This window comes from Pongo abelii, chromosome 5, assembly GCF_028885655.2.
Source record: "Pongo abelii isolate AG06213 chromosome 5, NHGRI_mPonAbe1-v2.0_pri, whole genome shotgun sequence".
NCBI classification, from domain to species: Eukaryota; Metazoa; Chordata; class Mammalia; order Primates; family Hominidae; genus Pongo; species Pongo abelii.
Genome location: NC_071990.2, coordinates 74,163,938 through 74,186,068, shown reverse-complemented (window position 1 = coordinate 74,186,068; position 22,131 = coordinate 74,163,938). Strand labels below are relative to the sequence as shown.

The 22,131-nt window shown below is 43.1% G+C and overlaps 1 protein-coding gene across 5 annotated transcripts in view; it reads left to right on the top strand.

Annotated features, from left to right (window-relative positions):
- Positions 1-19,900, top strand: part of SLC17A5 (solute carrier family 17 member 5) — a 55,163-nt gene extending 35,263 nt beyond the window's left edge. For 3 of the 5 annotated variants that reach the window (XM_024249026.3, XM_054557756.2, XM_024249027.3), the window contains 3 exons: positions 4,295-4,442; positions 12,828-12,918; positions 18,074-19,900. In XM_024249026.3, the coding sequence (XP_024104794.2) occupies positions 4,295-4,442; positions 12,828-12,918; positions 18,074-18,208 (374 nt within the window). In that variant the 3' untranslated portion in view covers positions 18,209-19,900. The remainder of the gene's footprint in view (positions 1-4,294; positions 4,443-12,827; positions 12,919-18,073) is intronic. The other 2 variants (XR_010140244.1, XR_010140245.1) reach the window with 1 other exon arrangement.
- Positions 19,901-22,131: the final 2,231 nt, after the last annotated feature.

The following is a 22,131-nucleotide window of genomic DNA, read 5'->3' as shown; positions in this document are numbered from 1 at the left end:
GGACCGAGTAGGGAGTTTTCATGCCCTCTCCTGGAACACCACCCTCTAAGAACCCCGACCTCAAAAGTTCATCCAAATCCTGTCCCTTTGAGTTTGTATGGAGACTTCGTTAAATGGGCATGATTGATTAAATCATTGGCCATTGATGACTGACTCAACCTTCAGCCCCTCTCCCCTCTCTGGAGTTTGGGGGTGGTGCCAAAAGTCCCAGACCTCTAATCCAGCCACCATCCTGAAGCTGTATGGGGACCCCCAGCCACCAATTGTCTCATTAGCATACAAAAGACACTGTTACCACTCCAGAAATTCCAAAAGTTTTAGGAGCTGTGTGCCAAAAAACCAGGGGCAGAGACCAAATATATATTTCTTTTTTAAAACAATTTTTTAATAGAAATGGGGTCTTGCTATGTTGCCCAGTCTGGTCTTGAATTCCTGGCCTGAAGTGATCTTCCTGCCTCAGCATCCCAAAATGTTGGGATTACAGACATGAGCCACCACACTGGTCATATTTCTTTTCTTTTCTTTACTTTTCTTTTTTTTTTTTTTTTTTTTTTCTTGAGACAGGGGCTCACTCTTAGCCCAGGCTGGAGTGTGGTGGCATGATCTTGACTCACTGCAGCCTCAACCTCCTCAGCCTCAGGTGATCCTCCCACCTCAGCCTCCTGAGTAGCTAGGACTACAGGCACATACCACCATACCCAGCTAATGTTTAAATTTTTACTAAAGACGGGGTTTCACCACGTTGTCCAGGCTGGTCTTTAACTCCTGAACTCAAGCCATCTGCCCGCCTTGGCTTCCCAAAGTGCTGGGACTACAGAAGTGAGCCACCATACCCAGCCCCAGCCATTCTGTTTAATTTTTTTCTTTAATGGGACAAGGCCTCGCTTTATTGCCCACATTGGCCTTGAACTCCTGGCCTTAAGCAATCCTGCTGCTTCAGCCTCCCAAAGTGCTAGGATTACAGGTGTGAGCCACCACACCCAGCCCCCAGCCATATTTTTTAAAATCACAATATCACAACAGTTCAAGACAAAATAAAAATGATAATATTAGTCTTTTATTTTGTTCACATAACAAAACACTATGATGCATTTAAGTGCATTTCTTTACAATACGTTTCTTTTTGAATCATACATTTTGAGGATTAAGATTTATAATATTCACTGGGCGCGGTGGCTTATGCCTATAATCTAGCACTTTGGGAGGCTGAGGTGAGCAGATCACAAGGTCAGGAGTTCGAGACCAGTCTGACCAACATGGTGAAACCCTGTCTACTAAAAATACAAAAATTAGCTGGGCGTGGTGGCAAGTGCCTGTAATCCCAGCTACTTGGGAGGCTGAAGCAGAAGAATTGCTTGAACCCAGGAGGCAGAGGTTGCAGTGAGCTGAAATCGCACCACTGCACTCCAGCCTGGGCAACAGAGTGAGATCCTGTCTCAAAAAAAAAAAAAAGATTTATAAAAGATTTATGTCCACCATGGCTTATAATTATTTTTAAAATGGCTTGCTGTGCCAAACATCACCCCTCACAATTTTATAAATCACTATGCTTTCAGCTCAGACTTTGCAATGAAGATTTTTATATCAACTTTAGACAAGATGTAATCAAAATATTTTTAAGACTCCATCCCCTTTCTAAGTGAGTGCATTTTAAGTTTCAATCCAAAAATATTTACTAGCATTATTATATCAAATAAGGAGCTATAAATCAAAGAACTCAAAGAAACCATAAATATTCATGTGTTTCAGACTCTGCTTTCAGAAAGGTAATTTTTTTTTTTTTTTTTTGAGACAGGGTCTTGCTCCGTTGGCCAGGATAGACAACCATGGCTTACTACAGCCTCAACCTCCTAGGCTCAAGTAATTCTCCCACCTCAGTCTCCTGAGCAGCTGGGACTACAGGTCACGCCACAGCACCCAGCTAATTATTTTTGATTTTTTGTAGAGACATGGTTTTACCATGTTGCTCAGGTTAGTCACAAATTCCTGGGCTCAAGCGATCCTCCCACCTCAGCCTTTCAAAGTGCTGGAATTACAGGTGTGAGCCACTGTGCCCGGCCTAGAAAGGTAACTTTTAAAACTATCTAATCAGTTGGGCATGATGGTACGTATCTGTAGTCCCAGCTACTCCAGAGGCTAAGGTGAGAAAATCTCTTGAGCCTAGTTGTTTGAGGCTGCAGAGAGCTATGATCACAACACTGCACTCCAACCTAGGCAACAGAGCAATACCCTGTCTCTAAAAATAGTTAGAAAAAAAGGTACATAAAAATAAAACTGTCTAAGACAATCATTTAACTTTTTAAAGGTCTCCAGTAGAGACCCTGGGAGTCTCAGTGACTATACTTCAGTAATTACATTATAAAAAGACCCTGGCTGGGCTCGGTGGCTCTTGCCTGTAATCCCAGTGCTTTGGGAGGCAGAGGCGGAGGCGGGCAGATACTTGAGGTCAGGAGCTCAAAACCAGGCTGGCCAACATGGTGAAACCCCGTCTCTAATACAAAAATTAGCTTGGCGTGGTGGTGTGTGGCTGTCCCAGCTATTCAGGAGGCCGAGGCAGGAGAATTGCTTGAACCTGGGAGGCGGAGGTTGCAGTGACAAGATTACGCCACTGCACTCCAGTCTGGGGAAAAAGAGTGAAAAAAAAAAAAAATTAGCCAGGCATGGTGGCACAAGCCTGTAATCCCAGCTACTCAGGAGGCTGAGGCACAAGACTTGCTTACACCTGGGAGGCAGAGGTTGCAGTGAGCTCAGATTGTGCCACTGCACTCCAGCCTGGGTAACAGAATGAGATCCTATTTCAAAATAAATAAATAAAAGTAATGAAATTAAATTAAATCAGACATGGTGGTGTGTACCTGTAGTCCCAGCTACTCAGGAAGCCAAGGCAGAGGATCACTTGAGCCTGGGAAGTCAAGGCTGCAGTGAGTCATGATCGCACCACTGCACTCCAGCCTGACGACAGTGAGACGCTGTCTCAAAAAAATAAGAAAATAAATAAATAAGTAAATAAATGTAATTGAAATGTTTTTTAAAGTTCCTCAGTTGCAGTATATACAAATACAACATTTCCATCATCACAGAGAGCTATTGGATAGCACTGCTGTAGACACAGAAAAACTGACAGCCCACTCATTAAGTCCCTTCTCATATTTTAGGCTTAACTCCCTGTAATGACCAATATGTATTCTTATCAGTTGTTAATACTAGGGAGGATTCCTGCAGATTATGTGGGGCAGGAAAAAAAAAAAAAAAAAACCAAGGCTGGGCGTGGTGGCTCACACCTGTAATCCCAGCACTTTGGGAGGCAAGGTGGGTGGATCGCTTGAGGTTAGGAGTTTGAGAACAGCCTGGCCAACATGGCGAAACCCTATCTCTACTAAAAATACAAAAATTAGCTGGGTGTGATGGCCCAGGCCTGTAATTCCAGCTATTCAGGAGGCTGAGGCAGGAGAACCACTTGAACCTGGGAGGCGGAGGTGGCAGTGAGCCCAGATCGCGCCACTGCACTCCAGCCTGGGTGACAGAGCAAGACTCCAGCTCAAAAAAAAGAGAGAGAGAGAGAATGAAGACAAGAGATTTTTTAAAATCTTTTTAAGAGACAAGGTCTTGCTCTGACAACCCAGGCTGGAGTGCAGTGGTGCCATCATAGCTCACTGTAACCTTGAACTTCTGGGCTCAAGCAATCCTCCCACCTCAGCCTCCTGAGCAGCCAGGACTACAGGTGTCCACCACCATGCCTGGTGAATTTTGTTTTTAATATTTCGTAGAGACAGGGTCTTGCTGTGTTGCCCAGGCTGGCCTCAAACTCCTGGCCTCAAGTGATTCTCCTGCCTCAGCCTCCTAAAGTGCTGAGATTACAGGTGTGAGCTGCCACACCCGGGCAAGATGGAGTATTATTCTAACCTCATCCAAAAAAGTTTATTATTCAGTTTATCTCCTTTGGTTATATGTATTTTAAATCACATTCTGTGTCAGCTATTGCTTCCCTCTAGAAACATATTTTTAAGTTGTTCTTGTCTTGTTCTTCTCTAACACCATGGAATTTTAGCTGAGTTTTGGCCACATGTAGATTTAATAACATTGCATAATGAGATTTTCCTTTTATAGTACATTAGTTGTATTACGCCCATGTTTTCCAGCAGTTTTTTTTTCTCATGAAATTTGTTAGTCTTTCAGGCAATATAGTGTTTCTACAGTAGGTGGCAGCAATTTCAGATTTCAGATTTATACCATATTAAGGTAGAGCAAATATTAATGCTGGGTTTTTTTCCCTTTTATAACTTTTTAACTCCAGGAATGATTGGACCTGCAGTATTCCTGGTAGCTGCTGGCTTCATTGGCTGTGATTATTCTTTGGCCGTTGCTTTCCTAACTATATCAACAACACTGGGAGGCTTTTGCTCTTCTGGATTTAGCATCAACCATCTGGATATTGCTCCTTCGTGAGTACTAATATAAAGATTTGCTGTGATTGACTTTAAATTATATTTTTAAAAATCTTGATAAAAGGCCAAAGGCGGTGACTCACGCCTATAATCCCAGCACCTTGGGAGGCCGAGGCAGGCGGATAACCTGAGGTCAGGAGTTTGAGACCAGCCTGGCCAACATGGCGAAGCCCTATCTCTACTAAAAATACAAAAATTAGCCAGGCATGATGGCGGGCACCTGTAATCCCAGCTACTCAGGAGGCTGAGGCAGGAGAATCACTTGAACCCAGGAGGCAGAGGTTGCAGTGAGCTGAGATCGCGTCATTGCACTTCAGCCTGGGGAACAAGAGCAAGACTCCATCTATAAAAAAAAAACCTGATAAAATAGATATGATATAAAACTTACCATTTTTAAGTATGCAGTTCTGTGGCATTAAGTATTCACATTGTTTCATAACTAGCACCACCAACAATCTCTAGAACAATTTCATCTTCTCAACAGAAACTGTACCCATTAAACACCATCTCCCATTTCTCCTTCCTCCCAGGCCCTGCAACCAACATTCTACTTTCTGCCTCTATGGATTTGACTACTATAGGAATGACTTTAAATTCTTAACAAGATTTTAATTTACACAATAGTTAAAGCAGGAAGTTGTTTTTAAATTTAAACTTTTAACTATCATCACTTCTGTCCACAGTGCTCTCATTAGAACATTGCAATAACTCATTATAACTGTGTCTGTTCACCCAGCTAGACTAGGAACTCTGTGAAGGCAGAAACTCCCTTATTGTCCTCAGGGCTCTCCATGGCACTTGGCATGTAGTAGGCATTTTGTCAGATGAATGAATGTCAAAGAGTAGACCAATTGATTTGTCTAACTATATTACCTATGTGCAAATATATTTGTGTAGCACTTGATAGTTTACACATCACTTTCATAAACACTATCCATTTTACCCTTAAAGCATGCCTTTGAAGTAAGTATTTTTGCCCTATTTGAATGCTAAGGAAACTTAAGAGAAGTTAAGTGATTTATCTTACAGCACACAGCTAATACAATAAATGATAGAGCCAAAACTTGAACCTAAAATTTTTACTTTTAAGCCCAAAATACAGCTACCTCTCTGGAAACATTCTTTAAGCCACATACTTCTAAAACCATTTTGTGCCAGTTGACAAGGTAAATAAGGGAGCTATGTAAATATTTTAACCCAAAAGTTTTAATGCACTTTATTTGTAAAAATAATAGATATGAATTGATTTTGGAGAAAAGACAAAATCACTACCTCAAAATCTTCACACCCGGACTGCTACAGAATCTTCTAATTTCTATGAATCCTCAGTCTCCTATCTCTTCAATAAATACTCTAAGATAAGCTGCACTCTGTCACCCAGGCTAGAGTGCAGTGACGCCATTGTAGTTCACTGTGGCCTTGAACTCCTGGGATCAAGTAATCCTTCCTGCTCAGCCTCCTGAGTCGCTGGGACTGCAGGCACACATCACCATGCCTGGTTAATTTTTCAAAAAATATTTTGTAGAGATGGGGTCTCCCTATCTTGCCCAGGGTGGTCTCAGTCTCCTGGCCTCAAGTGATCTTCCCGCCTCAGCCCCCCGAAGTGCTAGGATTACAGGCATGAGCCACAGCACCTGGCCAAGACTTGAGGTTTTGTCAAGCCTAGGGTTGATGAATAGTCAAAGGGATATGGGAATTGAGAGTTTTGGCAAGAAATAGTTCTAGGCTATGTTATTACTTAGGATGTTTTTAGTTGAAGTATAGAAATTCTAATTTAAACTGGGCTAAACAGCATAATCTATTGATTCACTTAATTGTATCCAGAGATAATAGGCTTCAGGCAAGAGTTGATATCCAGCTGCCTACTAATATCGCCACAGATTGTTTCTTTCTCACTCTGTCTTTTACAGTAGTAGTTTTGTCCTAAAACTGGGTCTGCTTATAAAATCACACAATGAAATGATTGCCAGCAGCAATCAGGACTACATGCTTCTTCATTCACATCAAGCAGAAAGAAAAGGATCTTTTCCTCTCTCAACCATGGAAATAAGTCCTGGGCTTCATTTTGGTTGACCCAAACTGAGTCACATGAACCAACCCCAATGGCCAAGAGAATATCATGTGACTTTAGGACAATCAGCACCTACCCCAAAAGTTAGAAGTCAAAGGGTCAGTGCCCCTCAGATGTCACTATTGCTACACAGATGGGGGTGGGGAGTGGGAATGGATGCTGAGGAATCCATCGATAACATCCACTGTAACACATGAAGATGTAAATAAACATGAGTCATTTTGAGCCGGGCACGGTAGCTCACGCCTGTAATCCCAACACTTTGGGAGGCTGAGGCGGTTGGATCACCTGAGGTCAGGAGTTTGAGATCACCCTGGCCAACATGGTGAAACCCCGTCTCTACTAAAAATACAAAAACTAGCAGGGAGTGATGGCGCACACCTGTAGTCCCAGCTTCTCAGGAGGCTGAGGCAGGAGAATTGCTTGAACCCAGGAGGCAGAGGTTGCTGTGAGCCGAGATTGTGCCACTGTGCTCCAGCCTGGGCAACAAAGTGAGACTCCATCTCAAAAAAAAAAAAAAAAAATTATAAGGAACATAAAATTGGTTCAGCAGCCATCCAGCCAGAAGGTGGTAAGTCACCCACTCCATTTAATAAATCTAAAAGGTAGCTTAGGATTCATCAGGTTCCTGAAGTCTTGTCAGCATCTCTGGAATCTGATGAGGGCCCCCAACCCTGCTCTCTTGAACTAGCAATGAAAGAAAATTGGATCATCGGATAAAAATTGGAGCTATGGTCGGCTGGGTGTAATGGCTCATGCCTGTAATCCCAGCACTTTGGGAGACCAAGGTGGGCAGATCACCTGAGGTCGGGAGTTCAAGACCAGCCCAGCCAACATGGTGAAACTCTGTCTCTACTAAAAATATAAAATTAGCCAGGTGGGGTGGTAGGACCTGTAATCCCAGCTGCTTGGAAGGATGAGGCAGGAAATCACTTGAACCTGGGAGGTGGAGGTTACAGTGAGCCATTGCACTCTAGCCTGGGTGACAAGAGTGAAACTCCATCTCAAAAAAAAAAAAAATAGTGCTATTGTCAAAAGATGAAAATAGATGCTGAAGAAAAAGAAAACCAAATATCTGTGGTACCTACCTTATAAGATCGTTGTGAAGATTAAATAGAACACACACAGAACACTTTGCTCAGAATGCAATAAAGGTATTTGCATATAATGCAATAAATGTAATTATTTCCTGGCTAACTTTGAGTCAGATGTGGTGACCAGGGTCACAGATCAATCCAAGTAAAATATTAAAGTGAAGATTGTTGTGCTTTCGGAAAGGAAAATGCTGACCACTAAAGAGCCACTACTGGGTCACTAAGAGCCAAAATGGCAAAACAGTCTAACTTCTCAACATAATTTTTAGGCTAATAGAATAAAGAAAATATAGTAGATTTGATATGTCAGGACTTCAGCCAGGTCTCCTATGATAGATACCCTTTTGGACAAGGTGGAGAAAGATGAATTGGATGTACAATTAGATAAATTTGTCACTACTAAATTTCAGCGTAATAGCATGCTCATTAATGGATCTGGTCATTTGAGAAACACTGTGCCAGGCACTATACCAGATGCTGAAGACACAAACATGAAAGTAACATGATTCCTGCTGGCATCTGTAAAAGCTTAAGCTGGCCTGGAGGATGGTGGGTCATGTCATGAAGTATAATGCTGGACAGGCAGCAGGGGGATCCTGTGCCTGAGCTTCAAGCATCAGGTGGGTGGTTGAAGTCTACATCTTAAAGACCCAGGTCCAACCCTGAAATTTTATGAGTCTTATAAGCCGAAAAAGACATTTATCTAGATATCATAAGAAGCTAAACCGTTTTAGTAACATAAATGACGCCAGCAAATAGTTGTAGCAGTTGGGAGGATGGTAAGCAAGTGCCTTTATGCCTCAGATAATGAGGACTGCTGTACTTGTTCTCAGCTGACTGAGACACAACTATTCAAATGTAAGTAGGCCGGCGAGGTGGCTCACGCCTGTAATCCCAGCACTTTGGGAGGCTGAGGCAGTTGGATCGTTTGAGGTTAGGAGCTCCAGACCAGCCTGACCAACATGGTGAAACCCCATCTCTACTAAAAATACAAAAATTAGCCAGGTGTGGTGGCGGGCGACTATAATCCCAGTGACTCAGGAGGCTGAGGCATGAGAATTCCTTGAACCCAGGAGTTGGAGGTTGCAGTGAGCAGAGATTGCGCTACTGCACTCCAGCCTGGGCTACAGAGCGAGACTCAGTCTCAAAAAAATAAATAAATAAATCTCATCAAATTCAAAATTATTATTATTATTTGTTTTTTGTTTTGTTTTGTTTTTGAGACGGAGTTTCATTCTTGTTGCCCAGGCTGGAGTGCAATGGTGCAATCTCGGCTCACCGCAACCTCTGCCTCTTGGGTTCAAGTGATTCTCCTGCCTCAGCCTCCCGAGTAGCTGGGATTACAGGCAGGTGCCACCACACCCTGCTAATTTTGTATTTTTAGTAGAGACGGAGTTTCTCCATGTTGGTCATGCTGGTCTCAAACTCCCAACCTCAGGTGATCCGCCAGCCTCAGCCTCCCAAAGTGCTAGGATTACAGGCGTCAGCCACCATGCCCAGCCCAAAGTCGAAATTATTTATCTCCCTTAGTGTGTGTGTGTGTGTGTGTGTGTGTGTGTGTGTGTAAACCTTGCAGTTCTAGCTCAAAGGATAACTTTCTTATATTTTTATTCAGCTCTTCAGATGAGCTTTTTAGTTTTTCTTTTCCAACTGGAATTTCTTTGTTCAAAGCACACCAGTTATTTCTAGTTGCGGGAGTCTTGACTACATATCTTATTGCGGATTACATATCTTATGTTTTTCATAGTTGCTTTTTGTTGTGGTAACAACTGAGGGCCCGTTCAGTGTAACACTCTACTAGTTAAAACAGGAGCACTTGAGGACCATAAACAAGTTCAACACCAGGGCTTGTGGTGAAAAATGAAGCATGAGAAAATTTATCTTTCCTACAGATTGGGTTCAGTGATTACTGAGTTTTTTTTTTTTTTACGGAGTTTGTTTTTTTAAAGTAGCATTGTAGATTATAACATTATAATATTAAGTACTGATTCAGAATCAGACAAATTGGGTGACATTTTATGGTTTTTCTTCATCTATAAAATGAAGATTATCCGGCTGGGTGCAGTGGCTCTCGCCTGTAATCCCAGGACTTTAGAAGGCCAAGGTGGGAGGATCATTTGGGCCCAGCAGTTCAAGACCTGCCTGGGCAATATAGCAAGATCCCATCTCTAAAAACTTAACAAAATTTTAAAATTTAAAAAATAAAAAAATTTTAAAATTTTAAAAATAAAAAAATAAAATGAAGATAATCCTTCCTCATGGGGTTGACTTTATAATTATATGATATATAAAACCCTTATAAACATGTCTGATATAAGGTTTTCCAATAAATAGTAAATAGATACAAGGTTTTCCAATAAATAATATTCCTATTAACATATAAATGTGTACTTGGATTTTATAGGCCTTTACTTCTATAGACTGAAATAGAGATTTTATTTTATTAATTTATTTATTATTTTTTGAGACAGAGTCACACCCTGTCATCAAGGCTGGAGTACAGTAGCAAGATCACGGCTCACTGCAGTTTCAAGCAATCCTCCTGCAATCCTCCCACCTCAGCCTCCTGAGTAGCGGGTCTACAGCCTGAACCAACATAGCCAGCTAATTTTTTGTGTGTTTGTTTATTTTTTGTAGAGACAAGGTTTCACCATGTTGCCCAGGCTGGTCTCAAACTCCTGGGCTCAAGCAATTCGCCCACCTCAGCCTCCCAAAATGCTGGGATTACAGGCATGCAACACCACACCCGGCCCCAAAATAGAGATTTTTCTATGGTAATTTTGTTGCCCGAATTCATGGGAATTAGATAGATTTTCAGCTATTAATTCCAATAGTACTCCAACAGCACAGAATCCAGACTGAGTCCATACAACTTGTTTTCTTCCAAGTAGTCATCAATCTTTCATGGCCTGTCCTGGCCAAGTGAAATATAAGTACTTGAATGAGCTTCTTGTTGCTGACATTTAGAATTTCACGGCATTCGTCTGCACTTAATATCTGTCACTGGAAGGGCTGGCAACATTGCAGTTGACTCCTCTTACTGCCAAGGTGTTAATGGTTTAAAAAGAAAACATAAAAAAGAGAGGCTCTGCCAAGCTTGGTTAATTTAGATACACCCCTAAAGGGGATAAGCCAAAAAGATCTGTACTTCATGGTTTTGTTATAGTGCTGTGTGTATGCACAAGTTTGGAACATAAAACTTCGTGATCTTTATACATAACTGAATTAGTTAAGCAGTACTTTTTTTAACTGAACTCCTCCTTCATCTTAAAGTGTTTTTTGTTTGTTTGTTTGTTTTGTTTTTTTTACCAAAAACATTAAACCTAAATCTAATGAACCCCCTAGGATCTAGAGTCTAGAAACTATCAGTGTACAGGAAATACAGGAGGTATAAGATTATGTGAAATGATACCTAAGAGATACAATCTTCAAAGTCCAGAATTCATGAATATATACAGGACAAACATCCTAGTAAAGAGACAGCAATTTTAAGCCGGGCGCAGTGGCTCACACCTGTAATCCCAGCACTATGGGAGGCTGGGGCAGGCGGATCACCTGAGGTCAGGAGTTCGAGACCAGCCTAACCAACATGGTGAAACCCCGTTTCTACTAAAAATACAAAATTACCCAGGTGTGGTGGTGCATGCCTGTAATCCCAGCTACTCAGGAGGCTGAGGAAGGAGAATCACTTGAACTGGGGAGGTGGAAGTTGTAGTGAGCCGAGATCATGCCATTGCACTCCAGTCTGGGCAACAAGAGCAAAACTCTGTCTCAAAAAAAAAAAAAAAAAGAGGCAGCAATTTTAAAAATGAATTATCGGGCCAGGTGCAGTGGCTCACGCCTGTAATCCCAGCAATTTGGGAAGCCGAGGCAGGTAGATCACCTGAGATCAGGAGTTCAAGACCAGCCTGACCTACATGGCATGCGCATGTAGTCCCAGCTACTCGGGAGGCTGAAGCAGAAGAATCACTTGAACCCAGGAGTTGGAGGTTGCAATGAGCTGAGATCGCGCCACTGTACTCCAGCCTGAGCGACAGAAACTCCGTCTCAAAAAAAAAAAAAAAAGTAATTAATGGAACAAGTAAATTTTATGTTTGATATGATCTCACGTCTATAATAACATACTAGAAATATATACAGATAGAAAAAAATAGGATATTTATGAAAATGTTAATGTTGATCATCTCTATGGGGAAGAATTATAGGTAATTTTACTTCCTTATTTTTTTATTTTTTCTTATTAATTTTCAAAAATTAATTACAATTGAATTTTCAAATCAGGAAAGAAATTTTTTTAACTTAAAAAACTTTAAGCTAGACATGCCAAGCTTTCTGTATGAAAATGTTATCTCAGAACTTTCCTATATCACTATAAAAGGGGTTTTTCCATGGCTGTGTTCCTCTATGTAATTTTTTTTTTTTTTTGAGACGGAGTCTCGCTCTGTTGGCCAGGCTGTAGTGCAGTGGCACGATCTCTGCTCACTGCAAGCTCCGCCTCCTAGGTTCACGCCATTCTCCTGCCTCAGCCTCCCGAGTAGCTGGGACTACAGGCGCCCGCCATCACGCCCGGCTAATTTTTTTGTATTTTTGGTAGAGACGGGGTTTCACCATGTTAGCCAGGATGGTCTCGATCTCCTGACCTCGTGATCCACCTGCCTCAGCCTCCCAAAGTGCTGGGATTACAGATGTGAGCCACTGCGCCCGGCCTTCCTCTATGTAATGTTAAAATGCTACTTAACTATTGAAATGCAAGTTTTTCACCAGCTGAATATAAAATCCCATTTCAATAAGACATTTTGTTTAGACATAAAATTTCACAAGAACACAACCTGGAGCAGAATAGCTGTCTATTGAAAGAAGCCGCCAGGTGCCGTGGCTCGTACTTGTAATCTCAGCACTTTGGGAGGCCGAGGCAGGCAGATCACTTGAGGTCAGGAGCTCTAGAGCAGCCTGGCCAACATGGTGAGACCCCAGCTCTACTAAAAATACAAAACTAGCCCGGCATGATGGTGGATGCCTGTAGTCCTCGCTACTCAGGAGGCTAAGGCACGCTTGAACCCGGGAGGCAGAGGCTGCAGTGAGCTGGGATCATCCCACTGCCCTCAAGCCTGGGCCACAGAGTGAGACTCTGTCTCAAAAAAAAAAAAAAAGAAGAAAAGAATGAAGCTGTTTAAATGTGTATCACAATAATAAACTTCTATGAAAATGTTTCTGCAGGTATGCTGGTATCCTCCTGGGCATCACAAATACATTTGCCACTATTCCAGGAATGGTTGGGCCCGTCATTGCTAAAAGTCTGACCCCTGATGTAAGTAGATAATTTACTTGTAAACTGGAAAGGTTTTGGAGCTGCACATCTGTGTCAAAGTTCAGTGTATTTTAATTAAGTTTAAAATTCTAAATGTTCTTATGAAATTCTTTTTAGCAACAAAAAGCTAAATGCCTTAATAGATGGGAAAGTATATTTTCAAAGAACACTTTCTGGATTTTAGACAAAACAATTGAACTAAGTCAAATGAAGACATTGTAGCTGAAACCACACAAGTAGTTAAAAGTTGTGATATTGGCCGGGCGCAGTGGCTCATGCCTGTAATCCCAGCACTTTGGGAGGCCGAGGCAGGTGGATCACGAGGTCAGGAGTTCAATACCAGCCTCACCAACATGGTGAAACCCCATCTCTACTAAAAATACAAAAATTAGCCGGTGTGGTGGCAGGTGCCTGTAGTCCCAGCTACTCAGGAGGCTGAGGCACCAGAATCGCTCAAACCCAGGAGGCGGAGGTTGCAGTAAGCCAACATCGCCACTGTACTCCAGTCTGGCAACAGAGCAAGACTCCGTCTCAAAAAAAAAGAATTTCAGGACATACTTACAGACTTTCTTATTACCAAATATACTGATTTCGGACATATATGTGTTCCCCACAGATAGTGTTCCTATTTCTTCTCCACATCTACCATTTCTAATTCCTTAAGTGACACGGTACCTCCCTGTTACTATTTCGTCTCACTTAATAAAAAGGAATGCTGTAGAAATGCTTTTTCTAAAGTTCTGTGTCTCAATATGGACATATCCAAAATGTTTAACCTTGTCCTCATGGAGCAGGGTGGCAACACCAGAACCTAAGTCAGCTCACTACCATGTGTTCATTTCACTTACTGATAATGCCAGTACTTCTGCTAGGGAAATATGGATTCCTGAATTAAAGTCTTGTATGTTTACAAGTGGGAACTGCACTTGATTTGGGATATGTTACAGCATTTGTTTAATGCTGTTAAAAGGATATCACTGTTTTAGCTGGGTGTGGTTTGTACATGTATTCCCAGCTACTTAGGAGGCTGAGGCAGGTGGATGCATGAGCCCAGGGTTTTGAGGCTGCAGTGAGCTATGATCACGCCTCTGCACTCCAGCCTGGGTGAGAGCGGGAGACCCTGTCTCAAAAAAATAAAATAAATAAAAAATAAAAATAAAAATAAATAAAGTAAAATAAAATAAGTTTCGCACTCCGTTGCCCAGTCTGGAGTACAGTGGTGCAGTCTCAGCTCACTGCAACCTCTGCCTCCCAAGTTCAAGCAATTCTCCTGCCTCAGCCTCCCGAGTAGCTGGGACTACAGGCACCCACCACTATGCCCTGCTAATTTTTGTTTTTTGTTTGTGTGTGTGGTTTTTTTTTTTTTTGAGACGGAGTTTCGCTCTTGTTGCCCAGGCTGGAGTGCAATGGTGTGATCTCAGCTTACCACAACCTCTGCCTCCCGGGTTCCAGTGATTTTCCTGCCTCAGCCTCCCGAATAGCTGGGATTACAGGCATGCGCCACCACACCCAGCTAATTTTGTATTTTTAATAGAGACGGAGCTTCTCCATGTTGGTCAGGCTGGTTTCGAACTCCCGACCTCAGGTGATCCGCCCATCTCGGCCTCCCAAAGTGCTGGGATTACAGGAGTCAGCCACTGCACCCAGCCAAATAAAACTCTAAAGCATATTATTTTTAAAAAGGAAAAGCACACACTTGCCTTCAAAATTGTAATTTCTTTCTTTTTTTTTTTTTTTTTTGAGATGAAGTCTCACTTGTCCCCCAGGTTGGAGGGCAGTGGCGTGATCTCAGCTCACTGCAACCTCCGCCTCCCGGGTTCAAACGATTCTCCTGCCTCAGTCTCCCAAGTAGCTAGGACTACAGGCATGTGCCACCACACCCGGCTAATTTTTGTATTTTTAGTACAGATGGGGTTTCACCATGTTGGCCAGGCTGGTCTCGAACTCCTGACCTCAAATGATCCACCCGCCTCAGCCTCCGAAAGTGCTGGGATATCAGGCATGAGCCACCGCGCCCAGCCTGTAATTTCTTACTTCAAGCATTGCCTCAAAAAGTTTGTGGAATGAGTCAGCATATAAATAAATAATGCAGTAATTAAAATTCAAAGTGTGTCTGAGGTTCAATGTTGTTATAAACAAAACAGTATTCTCTAAAAACTGGTGGAATTTTTGTTAAAAAACAAACTAGGAGCTGTGTGAGACTTGTAGTACAATGATTGATTTTAAGTTCACTCATTGCCTTCAGATAACACTGAAGTATTATTTTATCCCAGAGACCACACAGGGCAGCTTTGTCTTAGTAATCCTAAGAAGCTGTTTCAAACATTTCTTTCTGGTATAAGATGTAATTATTGACTGATTCCTCAGCAGAATTTAAGATGAGTATCTAAGATTTTTTTTCACTAAAACGCATTCATCTCAAACAAGTATAACCACCACAGGGTGTTTCTTTCTTCATGTTTCTCCTTTTTTCCCAAATAAATGACCTCATACTGGCTTCCCAGCGCCTTCTCTTTCACTTCCTCATTGCTAGTTCTACTGCTTGTTTGTTTGGGTTTTTTGTTTGTTTGTTTGTTTCTTTGTTTTTTGAGACGGGGTCTCCATCGCCCAGGCTAGAGTGCAGTGGCGCGATCATGGCTCACTGCAGGCTCAACCTCCCCAGGCTCAGGTGATCTTCCTATCTCAGCCCCCCCAAGTAGCTGGGACTACAGGTGTACACCACCATGTCCAGCTAATTTTTCTACTTCTTGTAGAGATGGGGTTTCACCACCTTGCCCAGGCTGGTCTCAAACTCCTGTCAAGGTATCCACCTATCTCGGCCTCCCAAAGTGCTGGAATTATAGGCATGAGCCACCATGCCTGGCCTACTTGGTTTGTTTTTTTGTTTTGTTTTTGAGACGGACTCTCGCTCTGTTGCCCAGGCTGGAGTGCAGTGGCACGATCTCAGCTCACTGCAAACTCCGCCTCCCGGGTTCACGCCATTCTCCTGCCTCAGCCTCCCAAGTAGCTGGGATTACGGTTGCCTGCCACCATGCCTGGCTAATTTTTTGTATTTTTAGTAGAGACAGGGTTTCACCTTGTTAGCCAGGACGGTCTTGATCTCCTGACCTCGTGATCTGCCCGCCACAGCCTCCCAAAGTGCTGGGATTACAGGCGTGAGCCACCACTTCTGGCCTGGTTTTTTAATTTATTTATGTATTTTTGAGACAGAGTTTCGCTCTTGTTCCCCAGGCTGGAGTGCAATGGCATGATCTCAGCTCACCGCAACCTCCGTCTCCCACGTTCAAGCAATTCTCCTGCCTCAGCCTCCCGAGTAGCTGGGATTACAGGAGCCTACCACCACGCCCAGCTAATTTTTGTATTTTTAGTAGGGACAGGGTCTCGCCGTGTTGGCCAGGCTGGTCTTGAACTCCTGACCTCGGGTGATCCACCCACCTCAGCCTCCCAAAGTGCCGGGATTACAAGCATGAGCCACCACGCCCAGCCAGTTTTTTTTTGTTTTTTTTGTTTGTTTGTTTGTTTTTTTTTTTTGAGAGGGAGTCTTGTTCTGTTGCCCAAGCTGGAGTGCAGTGGAGTGATCTCGGCTCACTGCAAGCTCCGCCTCCCAGGTTCACGCCGTTCTCCTGCCTCAGCCTCCCGAGTAGCTGGGACTACAGGCGCCGGCCACCACGCCTGGCTAATTTTTTATATTTTTAGTAGAGACGGGGTTTCACCATGTTAGCCAGGATGGTCTCGATCTCCGGACCTCGTGATCCGCCCGCCTCAGCCTCCCAAAGTGCTGGGATTACAGGCGTGATCCACCACGCCCGGCCGTGTGTTTTTTATTTAATGCTGCAAATATAGTCACCACTCTGGTTAGACTGAAATTGAAAAAATCCAAAAAATGGTTGTTAAAGGTGGTCACATGACCCAGAAATTTAGATAACTGTCTGATATTTTTATGCCACAGGGTTATACACTGAACAGTTGTCTTACTGACAGATCCCATGTTATATCCTGCTTTGTATGCCATTCAAGATCTTTTATACTTGCCAGGCCTCTCTCTGATGTCACAGATCCTCAAAGCTGAACTTGAGTTCATCTTAACCGTATTTACTTGATCCACCTGACACCTTTCACCTGAGAACCTGGGAGACTGTGCACAGGCGTAAGACTTTCCTAGTATTAGTTAGTGTTAGGCATGATTCAGGGACATGCCAGTACACTTTTTATTGAAGTATATCTATCTATCTTCAGTAAACTTTTTATTGAAGTATAACTTCTTTTAAATGCACAAATCCAGGCCAGGTGTGGTAGCTCACACCTGTAATACCATCACTGTGGGAGGCTGAGGTGAGCGAATCACTTGAGCCCAGGAGTTCAAGACCAGCCTGGGAAACATGGCGAAACTCCATCTCTACTAAAAATATATATATACACGTATATATATATACACGTGTATATATGTGTGTGTGTATATATATATATATATATATATATATATATACACAAAGAAAATTAGCCAGGCATGGTAGCATGCACCTCTAATCCCAGCTCCTTGGAAGGCTGAGTTGGGAGGATTGCCTCAGCCCAGAAAGTGGAGGCTGCAGTGAGCCGAGATTGCGCCACTGCACTCCAGACTGGGTGACAGAGTGAGACTCTGTCTCAAAAATAAAAACAAATAAATGCACAAATCTAAAGTGTGCAGCTAGATGAAGTTCCACAAAGTTAATACATCTGTGTAACCAGCACCCAGTCAAGAAACAGAATATTACCTCCCTCAGTAAGACCCCAGGTACCACTTCCTGCTATTTTTCCTTCACCCTCACCAAGAGGAACCACTCTCCCAACTTTTAACCCCATAGATTAGTATGGTCTGACTTTGGGCTTTATATAAATGGAATAATTTAGTATGTACCTTTTTTGTCTGGCTTCTTTTGCTTCATATTTTGTTTGTGAGCTGTATTTATGATGTTGTATCCCATTCTCATTGCTGTATCGTATTCCGTTGAACAAATATACCACTATCCTACTGCTGGTGGACATTTGGGTTGTTCCAAGGATGAGGCTTTTATGAATAATGTGGCTGTTTTAACAGTCTTGTGACACTATCTTTTTAATGAAGTGAACTACAAACAAAATTTTATTTCACTTGCATTTTTTTCTTTCTTTATAGAACACTGTTGGAGAATGGCAAACCGTGTTCTATATTGCTGCTGCTATTAACGTTTTTGGCGCCATTTTCTTTACACTATTTGCCAAAGGTGAAGTACAAAACTGGGCTCTCGATCGCCATGGACACAGACACTGAAGGAACCAATAAATAATCCTGCCTCTATTAATGTATTTTTATTTATCATGTAACCTCAAAGTGCCTTCCGTATTGTGTAAGCATTCTATGTCTTTTTTTAACTGTACTTGTATTAGATTTTTAAGGCTTGTAATCATGAAATATCACTAGTTGCCAGAATAATAAAATGAACTGTGTTTAATTATGAATAATATATATGCTAGGACTTCTACTTTAGGTTCACATACCTGGCTGCAAGTCGGGCAACATGAAGTAGGAGAGTTCTGTTGATTTTTTAGGGCCATACTAAAGGGAATGAGCTGAAACAGACCTCCTAATACCTTTGCTTAATTAAACTAGATGATAATTCTCAGGTACTGATAAACACCTGTTGTTGTTCACTTTCCTCATAAAAATTGTCAGCTCTCTCTGACACTTAGATCTCAAACTTTAGCATCTCTGTGGAGCTGCCATCCACTGTATAATTTGGCCTGGCAACTGGACTGAGGGGAGTGTGCCCAGGCAGCTGCCAAGCACTCCCTCCCTGGCTTCAGGGTCAGAGTGCCCAGCGTTTATCAGAGGCAGCATCCAAGCCCAGAGCCAGTGTCGACTCTTCGGCTGGTGCCTTTCCTCTGAGGGGCTATTAATGTGTAGATAAAGCCCTGAGTAGGCAAGAGCAGTGAGATCCACTGCTGTGGTCTTGATACATCCTCAAACTTTCCCTTCCCAGCACAGAGGAATATCGGCTGGCATGCAACCTGCAAAAGAAAAGCATGAAGCGGCCAGGCGCGGTGGCTCATGCCTGTAATCCCAGCACTTTGGGGGGCTGAGGCGGGCGAATCATGAGATCAGGAGTTCAAGACCAGCCTGGCCAGCATGGTGAAACCCCATCTCTACTAAAAATACAAAAAATTAGCTGGGCGTGGTGGCAGGCGCCTGTAATCACAGATACTCAGGAGGCTGAGGTAGGAGAATCACTTGAACCCGGGAGGTGGAGGTTGCAGTGAACCAAGATTGCGCCACTGCACTCCAGCCTGGGCAATGGAGCGAGACTCCGTCTCAAAAAAAAAAGAAAAAAGAAAAGTGCGATGCCCAGTCAGTCACAAATAAGATCATCCTGGTCTAAATCTACTCTCACATGGATCACAGTATAAATTTCTATGTGCTGTGTTTTGTTTGTTTGTATCTTGTAGAGATGGGGTCTCGTTTTGTTGCCCAGGCTGGTTTTGAACTCCTGGCTTCAAGTGATCCTCCTGTCTCGGCCTCACAAAGTGTTGAGACTACAGGCATGAGCCACTGTGCCCAGCCTGTTCTGTGTTTTTAAGCTACACGAGAATTTTTTTAAAAATTAATTCTCACTGTTTGTTCAGTCTGTCTTCATCTAAGTTTGTGGTTGCAGTTTAAAGTTAAAGTGACTTTTAAAGGCCACATCACCTGAGACTAGGGTAATCATCTTTACTTCCGGTTCCTGAAATCATATTTTTCCAGTGGACCATCCTCCAGTGGTTATGGTTGTTGAGCATGCTTTCAGAACACCTATGTGGCTTAAAACTTAGTTTATGTTTTGTGTTCGACACTACCTGTAATATTTTAAAACTGTTTAATGTGATGTGAATACATTTATGTAAATTTATTTTTAAATTTGTAAATAGCTTTAAATTGCTATGGTAATGTTTCTTTTATAAATCATCAAAATAAACCTCTGTGAATTGATTTTTGGATCTGACAGTTCTGTGATATTTCCTAGTGTCCACAGTGACTCTTTGACATCTTTTCTGCATCCTGCTCGAGCCATCATCTTCTCTACACACATTTCTGCTACCACAAAGCCGAGGAACTTGGGCCTCCTAAGGGATACAACATCAGAAATCTCTGTTGCCATCAACCTGCCCTTCCTAGCTCTGAATAGAGTCAATCCTTCTTGCTAAAGCATATGCCCACACTACACTGATTCTCTCTCTCCCACCTCCTCTAAGGACTTGCTTCAGTAATTCTTCTTTTTTTAAATAATTGAGACAGGGTCTTGCTTTGTTGCCCAAGCTGAGCTCAAGCAATCCTCCTGTCTCAGCCTTCCAAGTAGCTGGCACTACCCAGGCATGTGCTATCACGCCCAGTTAGTAGCTCCTCTTTTATTTACTTCTTCAGTCTCTCCCCTTGTTCTTTTCCTTCTATCTCAGAGATACACGTCTTCTCTAGTCCTTAAATAAAAATACAGAAGTCTCCTGGGGACATTAAATCACAAGTGTACAGAATATCTCTAAGATAATACTCAAGAAACTGGAAAACAGTGTGTGATTTTATAGATATATATAGCTATAGATATAGATTTTCATCCGTGGTCTGAGGCTCGTAACTCCCATAGGTCTTGTTGTGTTGAGCGCCTTTAGCCCTCAGAAGTCGCCTCAGGAAACAGAATCTCTCTGATCCTCTCCTGCCCTCGTTTCACCTGCTGCTTTTTCTCCCAAGGCAGGAATCTTTGGAACTGGTCATAAAGAAATTCTGTGGCTGGGGCGGTGGCTCATACCTGTAATCCCAGCACTTTGGGAGGCTGAGGCCGGCGGATCACAAGGTCAGGAGTTCGAGACCAGTCTGGCCAATACGGTGAAACCCCGTCCCTACTAAAAATACAAAAATGAGCCAGGCGTGGTGGCGGGCGCCTGTAGTCCCAGCTACTCGGGAGGCTGAGGCAAGAGAATCACTTGAACCCGGGAGGCGGAGGTTACAGTGAGCCAAGATTGCACCACTGCACTCCAGCCTGGGTGACAAAGTGAGACTCCGTCTCAAAAAAAAAAAAAAATTCTATGGCCTACCTTGTTGGACTGTAGGTCATAAGACCCCATGCCCACATTTGAGAAGAGATCCTCTCCATACCCTGGAGGAAGGGATGCTGCACAGAGAGGCCAAGAAGAATCTGGACAGGACTTGCTGGGCTTCCCTCTGAGTCTATCAGTGTTAGATCACACCCTTTCTGTCCAATCACATTTCTACATGGTTGTTAATCATGACTATCCAATGAAGTCTCCATGAAAGGCCTAATAAGACAGGGTTTGGGGAGCCTACTGATGGCTGAACACATGGAGGTTCCTGGAGGGTGGCACGCCCAGAGAGGGCATGGAAGTTCCTCATCCCTTTCCCCAGACATTGCCCTATGCATCTCTTCATCTGTGTCCTTTGTAACATCCTTTATAATGAATGATAAACATAAGTGTTTCCCTGAGTTCTTCGAATCACTCTAGCAAATTGATTGAACCAAAAGAGGCAGTTGTGAAAACCTCAACTTGAAGCCAGCAGGTCACAAGTTCCAGAAGCCTAGACTTGGGACTGGTGTCTGCAGTGGTGGGCAATCTTGTGGACTGGGCCTTCAACCTGTGGAATCTGATGCTACCTCCAGGTAGACAGTGTCAGCACTCAATTGGGAGACACCCAGCTGATGTCTGTTGCAGAACTGATTGCTTAGTTGGTGTGTGAGGAAAAACCCACACCCTTTTAATCACAGAAGTCTTCTGTGTTTATTGTTGTTGAATGAGGATAAGAAAAAAACACATTTGGGCGGGGTGCGGTGGCTCACGTCTGTAATCCCAGCACTTTGGGAGGCCAAGGCGGGCAGATCACAAGGTCAGGAGATCAAGACCATCCTGACTAACATGGTGAAACCCCACCTCTACTAAAAATACCAAAAAATTAGCCAGGCATGGTGGCAGGTGCCTGTAGTCCCAGCTACTCGGGAGGCTGAGACAGGAGAATGGCGTGAAGCCATTTTTTTTGAGACGGACTCTTGCTCTGTTGCCCAGGCTGGAGTGCAGTGGTGCGATCTCTGCTCACTGCGACCTCCGCCTCCCAGGTTCAGCGATTCCCCTGCCTCAGCCTCCCGAGTAGCTGGGACTAAAGGCATGCGCCACCATACCTGGCTAATTTTTGTATTTTTAGTAGAGATGGGGTTTCAC